General features: G+C 29.7%; 1 protein-coding gene across 4 annotated transcripts in view; it reads right to left on the reverse strand.

Annotated features, from left to right (window-relative positions):
* LOC142327038 (uncharacterized) overlaps positions 1-13411 on the reverse strand; it is a 499320-nt gene that overhangs the window by 215872 nt on the left and 270037 nt on the right. For 3 of the 4 annotated variants that reach the window (XM_075369807.1, XM_075369803.1, XM_075369804.1), the window contains one exon: positions 9295-9475. In XM_075369807.1, coding sequence (XP_075225922.1) covers positions 9295-9471 — 177 coding nt within the window. In that variant the 5' untranslated portion in view covers positions 9472-9475. The remainder of the gene's footprint in view (positions 1-9294; positions 9476-13411) is intronic. The other variant, XM_075369805.1, reaches the window with a different exon arrangement.

Genomic DNA, 13411 nt, shown 5'->3' on the forward strand with positions numbered 1-13411 from the left:
AAAATTATGAAAAATGTATAATCTGACCGGAATTCGAACCCGGTCAGAACGCTATCACTGTGCAACGATGGAACGTTAACAGAACGGTAACGATGTGCAACGAATATAATATTAAAACGGTGTTATTTCTGATGACATTATTATTTTATATGCTAAAATAAATTCACCAAACTTTTTAGAAATTTCACAAAATACCCCTACTACGTAAAATTACTGTACCAATTAACACATTATTTCATAATTCCAAAATAGCTCACTTACAAACCTACTGTAACGAGATTTAAAAGCAAAAAAAAAGCTGCTCATGATTTAAGTATAATTTAAAGGTCACCTTAGGAAATCCGTAAATAAATAAACAACCTCAGGGTTTATGATTTTTTTTTTAATAACAATATACGATAATAAACTACTTAGTGAAAAATATCTATACAATTTGTTTCTTTTTTTTTTAGGGTACCGAGCTATACAGCAAAAATCACTACTTCCAGAAAAATCAACCCTTATTAGGACCGCTTATACTTAGATAATAAAAAAATGATAAGTTTCATTCATTATCCATTTTTACTTCCTTGTACGAAATAAAGGAAGTATTCGCGATCGCGAAAAATTTCTGTTTTCAGATTTCAACGGAAATATCCATTTTGATTAGTTTCGGCGTGACGTCTGTATGTACGTATATATCTCGCATAACTCAAAAATGATTAGCGATGTTGAAATTTTGGATTTAGGACTGTTGTAACATCTAGTTGTGGACTTCCCCTTTGATTGCAATGGACTGAACCAAAAACGCCCAACTTTTTCTTTACGGAAATAATAAACTCTCATTGAGATCTTTTTAACGTTATATCATAAGTGGAACTTATTTTCATTGGTTTCAGAGTTATAGCCGAATAAAATTTTAACTAATGAAATATTTGGATCTTACAAGAAGGCGGCACATCGGTTCGAATTCGACTTAATTTAGGTCTTTTTTTTTTAATTTTTTTAATTTAAATATATTTTTTTATTATTAATTATTAACCTGTGATTGTAAAAAAAATTTACAATAAATAATAATTCAATAATAACAATGTAAAAAAAATCGGTAAATATTAGTGACAAATTTTATTTACTTTTAAAAATGTGTATATGAAATTTGATCTGATTTTTTTCATTTTCGATTACTTTGATTTATTCTATAAAAATTATTATTAATTCGTTTAGCAGGTGATTAATTTTCCAAAATGTTTGGTAAAACTTGAGACAGTTCCAGTTTTCAGTATGCCGGACTTAATGGAATAAAAATCGATAACATTTATGTACAAAAAAAAAAAATTATTACGTTATTGAGGACACAAAAAACTATAACTATATATATCAATTTTGTGGCCGCACAATAAATGAGACACGTGATAAACGGTCAGGTTGTTTGCGTACGTCCATGTAAAGATCTGAAAACCACCAATATATATTATTGTCATTGTCATCCGCATGATCGTTCGATCACTAACGCTTATTTGTTTTGTCGCTCGCATAACATACTGTTTCATGTATATGAAACCATGTAAACCTCACGAACATAAATACATACAAGCTATTTAAATGCAACAACACGCGATCGAATACACGTTCATCAATGATGAACGAGGTTATTGTCCCAAATAAAATATAAAAAAAAAGAAGAAACAAAAAGATAAAAACAAAATGAGGAACAGTACCAATGTGAAAAATGTATCATATAAAAAAACAGTATTACGTAATCCAATATGATTACATCTGTCATTGTAGATAAAAAATCCACAGAAAACTTTAACCAGACTAACCTGTAAACAACTATCTAGAAAAGGTTCTTTAGTTTACATTTTTAAATAACCATCGGGAGTAAAAGCGATTTTAATATTAGTTAAACAAAAGTTTAAAAAAAAAAAACTTTAAGTAAAAATTATTTCAATTCTATAGAAATGGGAAATTTGCCGAAATACGAATAAATACCGATTTTTATTTTTACGATCGTCAGTAATATAAATATAAACTTTAATATTACATTTATAGACTTCACCCCCCACCCCCCACCAAACATGATAAACACACCAAAAATACTCCTAATAGCATACTACAAAATCACTTACCAAAATTTTATAGACATCCTATAAAAAAACATTAAAAAACGGGAAACTTTTGACTTCTTACAAGCTCGACTAATAACTACTTAGGAGGAAAATTAAGCAAACATTACAGTACGCTTGTAAACAAATTTTATTGCACTCTTTGAATAAAGTTTTGGGATAAGGAAATCATGAAGATCGTATATCTCCCTACTCCCTTTACTAATTATAATAAAAAGGAAACGGCATCAGTAACCCATAATCAGAAGTCATCGTAAAGAATTTCATATAAATCAGTTAATATCAAGATATTAAGCAAAAATATAACTATTGAAGAAAAAAATTAGCTTTATTATTCCCCATCCTAAGAAAGTGCCCAAACACAAACTATCTGATTAGTACAAAAATGTGGCTTTTGTAAAAACCAGAAAAGAAGAAAATGCTTTTAGCATGCCCCTTTAAGGGAGACATTGTGATCAAACCCGATCAAGAAGTAACTTACCTACGTATTAGAAGCATTAAACTGTGAAAAAATCTGATGTGAACACCACATCACTTCCTTGTACGCCTATTAAATTACATATACACCATTATTTTAAAATGAAAAGTACATTTTATTTCATTAATAACTTCTTTTTCATTTTTTTTTTTTTAATTGTTATTATTGAATTATTATTTATCGTAATTTTTTTTACAATTAGAGGTTAATAATTATTAAAAATTAATATATTTAAATTTTTTAAAAATACATAAAAAAAAGGAGATGAAGTCTGATTCGAACTGATGTGCCTTCCCATGTAAGATTCAAATATTACATTAATCAACGTTTTATTTGGCTATAACTCTGAAACCAATGAAAATAACTACCGCTTAGGATACATAGTTGAAAAGCTCTGAATAAGGGCTTAATACTACGATTAAGAAAAGGTCCAAAACCCAATTCTTTTTTTTTATTTTGGGCTTTTTCAGACACTTTTGTTCCAGTTGATTGCAATCAAAAGGGGAGGAGCACTACTAGATGTTACAACAGTCCTAAATCCAAAATTTCAACATCCTACGGCTAATCGTTTATGAGTGATGCGAGGTATATACGAACATACACACATCACGCTGAAGTTAAGTCAAAATGGATTCAGGGATGGTCAAAATGGGTATTTCCGTTGAAGTCTGAATACATAGTGATCACACAAGGAAGTAAAAATTGATCTTTGATGTTAAGGAAAATTTAAGAATAAATTTATTAAAACCCTTATTGAAGATATTATGGTAAATTAACCTTATATACGCGTACAACATACAATATTCTGATGGATCGCGCTCCCGATTTGATTACTTCTTTTTTCACTCAGTACATACGGTAAGACACTGAATGTGAAAATAGGAGGAGAAAAGATTATGGAGGTAGAAGAATTTTGTTATTTGGGAAGTAGAATTACTAAAGATGGACGAAGCAGGAGCGATATAAAATGCCGAATAGCACAAGCGAAACGAGCCTTCAGTAAGAAATATAATTTGTTTACATCAAAAATTAATTTAAATGTCAGGAAAAGATTTTTGAAAGTCTATGTTTGGAGCGTCGCTTTATATGGAAGTGAAACTTGGACGACCGGAGAAACTGAGAAGAAAAGATTAGAAGCTTTTGAAATGCGGTGCTATAGGAGAATGTTAAAAATCAGATGGGTGGATAAAGTGACAAATGAAGAGGTATTGCGGCAAATAGATGAAGAAAGAAGCATTTGGAAAAATATAGTTAAAAGAAGAGACAGACTTATAGGCCACATACTAAGGCATCCTGGAATAGTCGCTTTAATATTGGAAGGACAGGTAGAAGGAAAAAATTGTGTAGGCAGCCCACGTTTGGAATATGTAAAACAAATTGTTAGGGATGTAGGATGTAGAGGGTATACTGAAATGAAACGACTAGCACTAGATAGGGAATCTTGGAGAGCTGCATCAAACCAGTCAAATGACTAAAGACAAAAAGAAAAAAATACGGTAAGAAATAAAAGCTGCGTACAAATTTTTTTAAAGGAATTTTCTTTAATCAGTATTTCCGTTGTTTTTCCCAGAGCAAATAGAAAATTCTTCATCAGCAACAACATTGAGCAAACAAATCGTTAGATTTTTTTCTACCTCGTTTAGTGTTGGAGTGCGATAGGATAATTAATTATCCTATTATTAATAGAGGACGATAGCGAAAACAATTATTTACGCAATTTGTTCAGCTATAATAATAATTAAAAAAATGTAATAGCACTAAATTTTACAACAATACGTCATCAAATATATTACATCACAATTTATTTAATCTGGACATAAATCATTAATAAAACAAAAACACTCTACTGAAACATTCCACTGCTAAGTTCAGTTACAAGATGCTTGTCGTTTATGAGAATGACTATCCGATGACGAACACCTCGGTTATGAAATTCATCAAATGCAGGATTTAAATTTGTGTGATAGTAAATTAATATATTTTCACAAAATCACAAATTAGCAATAAATAACAAAAATTAATAAATAAAAAAACCAAAAACAGTTTACAAAATTTAATTCAAAACACTCTAACATTCCTTTTAACTTTTATCTATATATTTAAGTACTTAATTAAATTATTTATTAATAACAAAACTAATAACGTGACTGTAGATTGATTTATATTAAACATCTTATCGGTTAATAGGCCTAGATCTTTCTAGGTCAATATAAATCGTAGATAAATTCTTCCTTGATAAACACGTTTAAACATTCTTAATTTATGACCAAAAATAATTTTAAATAAACAAAAAAAGTTAACATTTAAACTTCATTTATTTAAAACAAATAATAATAATATATTAACAAAGATATTTTAGTAGAAATATATGTTTAGTATACATGCAAAAAAAAGTAAACCCGCTTTACAATTGTTGGGAAGTACACAGAGAGAAACAGTGAAATATTGAGAGAAAATTTACAGAGAATAATGTTTGTAACTAATTTTACCGTAATGCTTCCATAATAATGATGGTAAAACTTTAAAATTGGAATTTTGTAATGGTGGGTAAAAAAAATAATAAATAGCCTGATGTATTTTTAGGGGGGTTTCTAACAATTTTCTCGAAAATTACTGGAGATACAGTTCTGTGAACCACTTTTTCAATTTCTCATGTAATATTGCATATTAAACCTTTAATTTTTGCTTTAATAATTTTTGTCCGTAGTAACTTTAGTACAGCATTATTATTTTACTTTTATAACAGAAAACTAAGCAACATTTTTTCTTACTATAACTCGAAAACAAAACAGTTTCCAGAACGATGTTTATATATATACGAAAATATATTATATATATATTCAAATCCACATCAAAGTAACTGCCTTTACTAGGAATTGAACCTTAGAACTCTCGACTTTGAAATCAGTTGATTAGCGATAACGAGTTAACCACTAGACCAGCCCGGTGGACTTCACTTTATTTCCTAGAATGTCATTATAGTACTTGTTGTTGATGGCTGTTCTTCAAAATAAACACACCGGATTGGTCTAATGGTGAACTCATTGCAAATCACCTGATTTCGAAGTCGAGAGTTCAAATCCTAATAAAAAACATTACTTTTATATAGATTTAAATACTACATCGTAGATACCGTTGTTCTTTGGTTGTTGGGTTTCAATTAACTACACATCTTCTCCGGAATGGTCGAGCTGGGACTGTACAAGACTTGCACTTCATTTACATTCATACATATCATCCTCATTCATCCTCTGAAGTAATACCTTAAGGTGGTTCCGGAGGTTAAAAGAAAAAAGAAAAGCTGTTCTTCAAAATAATCGGAATAAATTGGACCTTTGTAGCCCCAAAACACTGTTAGCATCAATTTTCCGGCTGACGCGTAGGATTTGAATTTTTCCTGGAGAACTAGGATGAAGTTTCCGTTTCATACTCTGATCGAATTCCGGTTCAAAATGATGGATGAATCTAAATTTACAAGTTTCTTCATGGATTATTATGCGATTAAAACATATTACTTTCCGCTTACAGATGTCATTTAAGTTCCTACAAATGTGATTTTCAGTTAACCGGCTCGGAACCCACCTTGAACTTATTTTGCGGTAATTCAGCTTATGGATAATGAAATGGATATTCGCATTACAAATTTCAGGCATTTTCCAAAGTTTTATCTGGCGAATAAGCTTTTGCGAATCGTTAGTCAAAACTTACACCGGTCTTCCGCTACAATGAAAATCGGTGACACATATTCTGTCCCATTTAGATAATGTTTAAAAAATGTGCAAGGTTAATAGACTTATTACCATACCGTTTTAACTTTCACTAGTAATTTCGACCGGTTCTACACCATCAGAAAATAAAAATTTTATCAAAACACGAACTAAGTTCTAAGCGGAGCCGACGTATATATAAACAAAAAACGCTATAGCAGAAATTATTTTCTAACAGCTTAAATAGATTTTCCGCTGTTGCCATTTGTCTCTTTAATTATTAAAAGAACCTCGTAATTTTGATGTTTAAAACAGTAATTCTGAATATAATATTTCACCAAACTGGAAACCTTCTGGCCCTACTCTTTCAAAAATTTTAATTCCACTTTCCTTCTAAATTTTTATTTTATTTGCTTTTTCTGCCCTTTTTACCCAGTTATTCTGCAAAGAGATCGTTGAAAAATTACCAACCCTAACACCAGGATTTGAAACCGGCATCTCCAAATTTAAGTTGAAAATTCTACTACAAACGTCAGTCGAGTGGCCGAACAAGTTTTTAATGCTAATGCTACATCTGAAATCACATCATAAAGAAACAAGAAATCACAGTTTGCAATTAAATAAAAATCTTTAAAATTATAATCTTGCGCTATAAAAGATGAAAGTTAATAAATATTAAAATTAAAACCTGAAATTATCGTGATTTTAAGTATCTGTTATAAAAGTAGTATGAATTTTTTTCCTCCAATTTTTCAACCTTAAAAAACCGTTCTACAAAGAAGCAGTAAAACATTTCATAAAAAGGAGATATAAAAAGGTTGAGAATCTTCTGAATCAGCGTAACTCGTAACGAACCGAACGGCAGTACTCGTAAAGCCCGTTCGTTCTTGGTCCAAACTTCATTATATAAGAACTTATTGATACGGGATTTATATTAAATTCACCATAGTTTTCATGCTCTCTTACTTGTTATTCGGTAACAACGAAAAAAAAAAGAAAAGAAAAAAATGTCGTGGAAAATCAGAAAAAAATTGATATTTTTACTACAAACAACTTAATTAAGAGTATTGAAAAATTAATCGGAATATTGCTTAAAGTAATTTTTTTCATATCATTAAATTCGAAAATTAGCACATCTCACTTTTTTTTAGCAGGATTGTTTGTTGAATAACGCAAATAACGATCCGATCAATTTAAATAAAATTTGCAAGATGGAATTAATAACTAATTTTCACACTGTGAGAAATTATTACTTAATTTGATACTAATTTAGAATACTAGAATTAACGATAAATAAAAATAATTAATATTTCATCGAATTAAACGTAAAGTGGAGGACATGATAAAAGACACACAATTGCAACATCAATTTTCTGCCATAACTCAGCTATTTGTCTCAACAGATTTTCAAAAATAAAATGTCATTTTGTTTAAAATAAAATACCTAATATTTTAGTAATAACATAAATTTTTATAAAACTAATATTTATGAAGATATAACAGATTGAAAAATAAACATGGCCGCCATTTTGTAATTTGCGAAGGTATTTAAGTCCTGATTATTAGATAATTTTAAAAGTTTAATACCAAGATGCTTACCAAATATTAATGTGATTCGTCTATCCGAACTTGAGATATAAATTTTTATATAATAATGACAAAATGGCAAACAGAGAGAGAGAACGAAGGAGAAATTGCCATTTTTCCTACGGATATTTTTCGTTTAGTTTTACAAGTAGAATCCGAAAAAGTATAATCAGCTCACCATTCTAGAAACACATCATTGTACCCATTACAGTAGGTAGCTTTCTTATGACATATACCTAATACAAACTTCGTTGAAACTTTGGGTAACTAAAAATTCAATAATTTTAGATGTTAGAATTTGCAGGTACCACACCTTGTCTCAGTCGTAAAATATTAGATTTTTTTTTTCTTATCGGTGAAGGTTCGTTCCACTACGCAATATGTGTCAGTATTTTTTAAAAAATTATTCTTAGTAACCTCTATTGTTAAATTATTTTTGCGTGTAAAGAGATTTATTCATTCAAGCTGTTAACACGTAACGAAATTTCTTCTTGTATTGTAACTGAATCACGGTTTTTTTTTTTTTACTTCTGTCAATTTTCACGTGACAAAACGTTTTGCTTTGGATGCCTTGTATTTCTAAATAATTTAATGAATATTTGGTTAAAATATTTCGAAATTAGTATATTGTGGTAATTCGATTGATCGTTTCGTAATATTTTTTAATAGTATTTATTATATATTTTAAAATAAACAGTAGAAATTAAAAATAATGAAAGGGGAAAAAATTGAAAACAAAAGGGGGAGATATTCGTGAAATATAGAACACAAGAACAATAGATTGCATGTCATTTTTCGTAGATTTTGCAACCGTGACTTTAATTTTGGATTTTTTTTTCTTTTCTTAAATGACATTTATAATATTGTTAAAATGTTTTATGTAGCTGTTTTCAAGGTTATGAAATTGTATTCTTTTGCTGAATTAACCTTTTTTCTCTTTGTATTTTTTTTTTTTATGTCTCATTGTTATCCGTATAGCTTAAGTAATATGATATAAGATATACGTCATTTTTAATGTGTGTATGTACGTGAGTATAGTCATTACATGGACAAGAACGAGTTTTCTTGATTGCAAATGCATTTTTTTGTAACCATCAGCTGCTTGTTACGATTCTATTGTAGGCTGATATTCTGGGTTCTATTAATTTTTACTATTACTGTTTCTATTGATGACTGATATAAAAGAAATATAGGAAAAATTACCCGATAATTGTTACAATTATTATTATTTTGCTCTGTTTTTTTGTATAAAAGTTGTTTATCTTCTAGTAGTGTGTGATACAATGATATACCGGAAATGGACACATATAATATAAAGAAATACATAGAAAAAATAACATAGACAATTTAAACATAATTATAAAAATAAAACAACAAATAAATAAAAGATTATTGCATGCATTAATTCAATTCTAACCTGTGTTTCTACGTGAGGTGTGGTACCATTGGCCGCTACTTTGCCGGGTAATATGTCATCGTCTTCAATCCTTTCTAACCTTCCACCTTCTACAGCAGCACCGTTTTCTACTTCACCCTTCTTCGGCGTCCCTGTGATATCCACCGACCCGGATCTTTTGCTTTGTTTAGCTCCCATGCTACTGAAATTTAAAAAAAAATATTTCACTAATAATATATATCACAATAACAAATATATATATTTATAATTTCATTAAAAATAAAAAAAAATAAATAAATATTAACCACACTAATGTCAAAATCCAATTATAAAAATTTCAAATTATTCCTTCCCAATGACATTTAACATTTAGAATTCAAATTATTATTACAGGAAAAGTATTATTAAGCTAATGCAAATACAGAGTGGCCCTCGAAATGATCAAACACTTGTTTTGGCAATAATTGTTTCGGTTAATAATTATTAATGTGTTTTATGTTGGCGGAACTGACAGCAATTCATGAATATTAGTTTTTTCTTTCCAAGTACGTTGTTGGTGTATCGTTTAAAGATGGCTGACAAAGGAAGACTGACAGTTGAACACCGCGAAAAAACTGTTGTTTTTTAATGAAGCGAGACGTGTGGTGCTTACAAAAAGACGTTTTCTTGCACATTTTCAAAATCTGTGGTCGCCCTCATTTAAAACAGTACGTAAACTTTACGAAAAATGTAGTAGTGACGGTTCAGTATTTGAGAGTAAGCATGAACGACCTGCCGATGTTCGCCTCCACAGAATGTCAAAGCTGTTAGAGCAGCGTTGCTGAGGAGCACTGGTAAATCAACAAGAAAAGGAACACTTGGGATTTCTAGGCGGTCTGATCAGAGAGCTTTAAAAATTGATTTGCAATTGTATCCGTACAAAATAACAGTGTTACCTAAATTAACGGTTGATAATAAACCTCACAAAGAATGGCATTCGCTGAAAGAGTGAACAAAAAAGGAATTGTCAACAATGTTTGGTTTTAAGAATAGGCAATTTTACCAAGACGAGGTTTAATAAGCAAAATAGACGTGCTTCATGAAAAGGTGTAATGCTTCATCTCAAGCATGGCGTAATGGGCCATTCCCTTTTTTGAAGACAGTGAACGGAGGACGTTTTCTAAACATGCTGCGTATGATGTTGTTCCTCAACGTCTTGCAAAAGCCCACCGGGCTGGTCTAGTGGTTAACTCGTCATTATTATTATTATTACCTTCAGTTTTTGTAATACATTTGTATAGTAAAAAAAGTAACATTTTTACTCATCTAACATCATCTTGTCATACTTTACAGAATCCTGTTATACTTTCCGATATAAATTGATGTATCAATTCCTGAATTAAGTAAATAAACTACTGCACAGAATTTCATAATTATACGATAATCAATTATATATAAAACCAAACAGAGCACGAAAAAGCAATTTTTCTATTTTTTTAGACCAAGATTTGATTACATATTTTTGTATTCAGATGGCCTCAACAACTCAGAAAAATATCAAAATTCACGGAGGATGCTGCATACGGAATCAATTTTTCCGCATAAATAATAAAAAATAAAAACTTAAACAAAAAAATTTTAAATAAGAAGTAAATCAATTTAACCCAGGACAACGGTAAAAATAATACCTACATTATTTGGTTATTATACAAATTTTAATATATGTCAAAACCGCAATTCCCAACAAACAAAATAAAAATATGATGCTTTTTTTTTAAAAAAAAAGAGCACAATTAATTAACTAGTTAATTATTTGAACGTTAAACCACACGACCAAAACAATTTACTAATTAATAATAATAATCATCCAAGTAACAAGTGATAATCACATACATCTACATACAATACTACTCTAAACACATCGTTAAAAAATATACACATTTTTAAAAGTACATAAAATTTTATTTCAATAATAACTCTGATTATTTTTATATATATAATTTTTTTAATTGTTATTATTTTTTTTTAAATCAGAGGTTAATAATTATTAGTAAATCAATATATTTAAATTAAAAAAAGTTAAGAAAAAAGGAGATGAAGTCTGTTTCGAACCGATGTGCCTTCCCTAGTAAGATCCAAATATTTCCTCAATTAAAATTTTATTTCGCTATTACTGTGGAACCAATGAAAATAAGTACCACTTATGATATAGCGTTGAAATGCTCTCAATGAGGGCTTATTACTGAAATTAAGAAAAAGTTCAAATTGTTTTGGATTTTGGAGTTTTTTGGACACTTTTGCTTCAGTCGATTGCAATCAAAAGGGGAGGTGCACATCTAGATGTTACAGCAGTCCTAAATACAAAATTTCAACATCCTACGACTAATCGTTTTTTTTAGTTATGCGAAATACATAAGTACGTACCAGATGTTACGTTCAAACTAGTCAAAATAGATTCAGGGATGGTGAAAATGGATATTTCCGTTGAAATCTGAAAAATGAAATTTTTCGTGATCACAATACTCCTTTACGAGGAAGTAAGAATGACTTTAAAATAATCACAATAGTCAGTGTATGCAAATGAGAAAATAAATAATTATGTTTTACATATTAGGTTCAACAGAGAATAAGCAAATAAAAAAAATATATAAACTAACATCTAGTTGTGCAGTAAACTTCCATTTTGAATGCAGTCAACTGAACCAAAAGTGTCCATAAAAGCCTTTGCTTAACTGCAATAATAAGCCCTCATTGAGAGCTTTTCAAACATATATCATAAGTGGTGTGTATATATATATCATTGGTTCCAGAATTATAACCAAATAAAACTTTAATTAATGAAATATTTGAAACTTACGAGGGGAAGGCACATCGGTTTGAATCAGACTTTATTTCATTTTTTTACTTAATTTATTAATAATTATTAACCTCTGATTGTTAAAAGGTTTTACAATCATTAATAATTCAATAATAATATAAAATTTGATGTACTTTTCATTAAAAAAAAAATGTGTATATGTAATTTAATAGGCGTACAAGGAAGTTAAGTGGTGTCAACATCAGATTTTTATTTTAGATGTTATTGACGCAGAGCGGACCACGTGGGGCACCGGCCTGCTGCGCGCAGAACTCGAATGATTTATCTAAAATTATATTTGCGTTGTACGGATAAAAAAGGAGAACATTGGGGTTAGAACTGTGTTAAAAAATCGCAATTCAAAAACAGCTAATCAGGATTTTGAAGCTGCTGCTTTCACAGAGGTAGATTCTCCAACCTACCAGGTTAGTCTAGTGATGAACTCGTCATCGCAGATCACTTGATTTCGATGTTGAGAGTTCTAAGGTTCAAATCCTAGTAAAGGCAGTAGTTATTTTTATACGCATTTGAATAATAGATCTGTGGATTCCGGTGTTCTTTGGTGATTCAGTTTCAATTAACCACACATCTCAAGAATAGTCGACGTGAGACTATACAAGACTTCACTTCATTACATTCATACATATAATCTTCTGAAGAAATACCTTACGTTGGTTCCGGAGACTACACAGAAAGAAAGGATTTTGAAGCTTTTCGTTGTAAAAGTTTTTTTTTTCTTTGTTAATACGCTAATTTAATGAACGTTATTTAGTTACAATTAACAAAAACATAAAACATAAACATAGAAACAGAATCATACGTAATGAAACATAACGATGTACATTTTAGCGGTATGTCTACAGCCCGCCGCCTTTTTTCTTTTTTAGTAAACGAATATTCTGAGTATTGACAAAGTACGGGAGAATCCTAAAATAATTAATTCTTCAACTGTTAAATATATAAAAAAATAAAAATTCGCAAACGCTCACCTCGAAACAATCTATTTTTTGGTATGAATTCACTACGTGGGTGTACTGAAAAGGCCATTGTTGAAAGTAGCTATGAAATGTATTTAATTTTTCCCGCATGTTAGTTACGGTTTTGGTAGCTTAAAGTTTTTTACATAAAAATTTTTATTTTTCCATGGCTTTTAAAATAATTGTCACACCCCTACCCTTTTTACTTACCATTTTGGAAATGCCCCTTTAATGTTTGGGGTAAGGGGTAGTTAAACATACACAAATACACATCCTTTAACAGCAAGAAAAAAATAGCAATTCTAAGGATAAAAAAAAAACACAG

This window comes from Lycorma delicatula, chromosome 6 (genome assembly GCF_047948215.1).
Source record: "Lycorma delicatula isolate Av1 chromosome 6, ASM4794821v1, whole genome shotgun sequence".
NCBI lineage: Eukaryota > Metazoa > Arthropoda > Insecta > Hemiptera > Fulgoridae > Lycorma > Lycorma delicatula.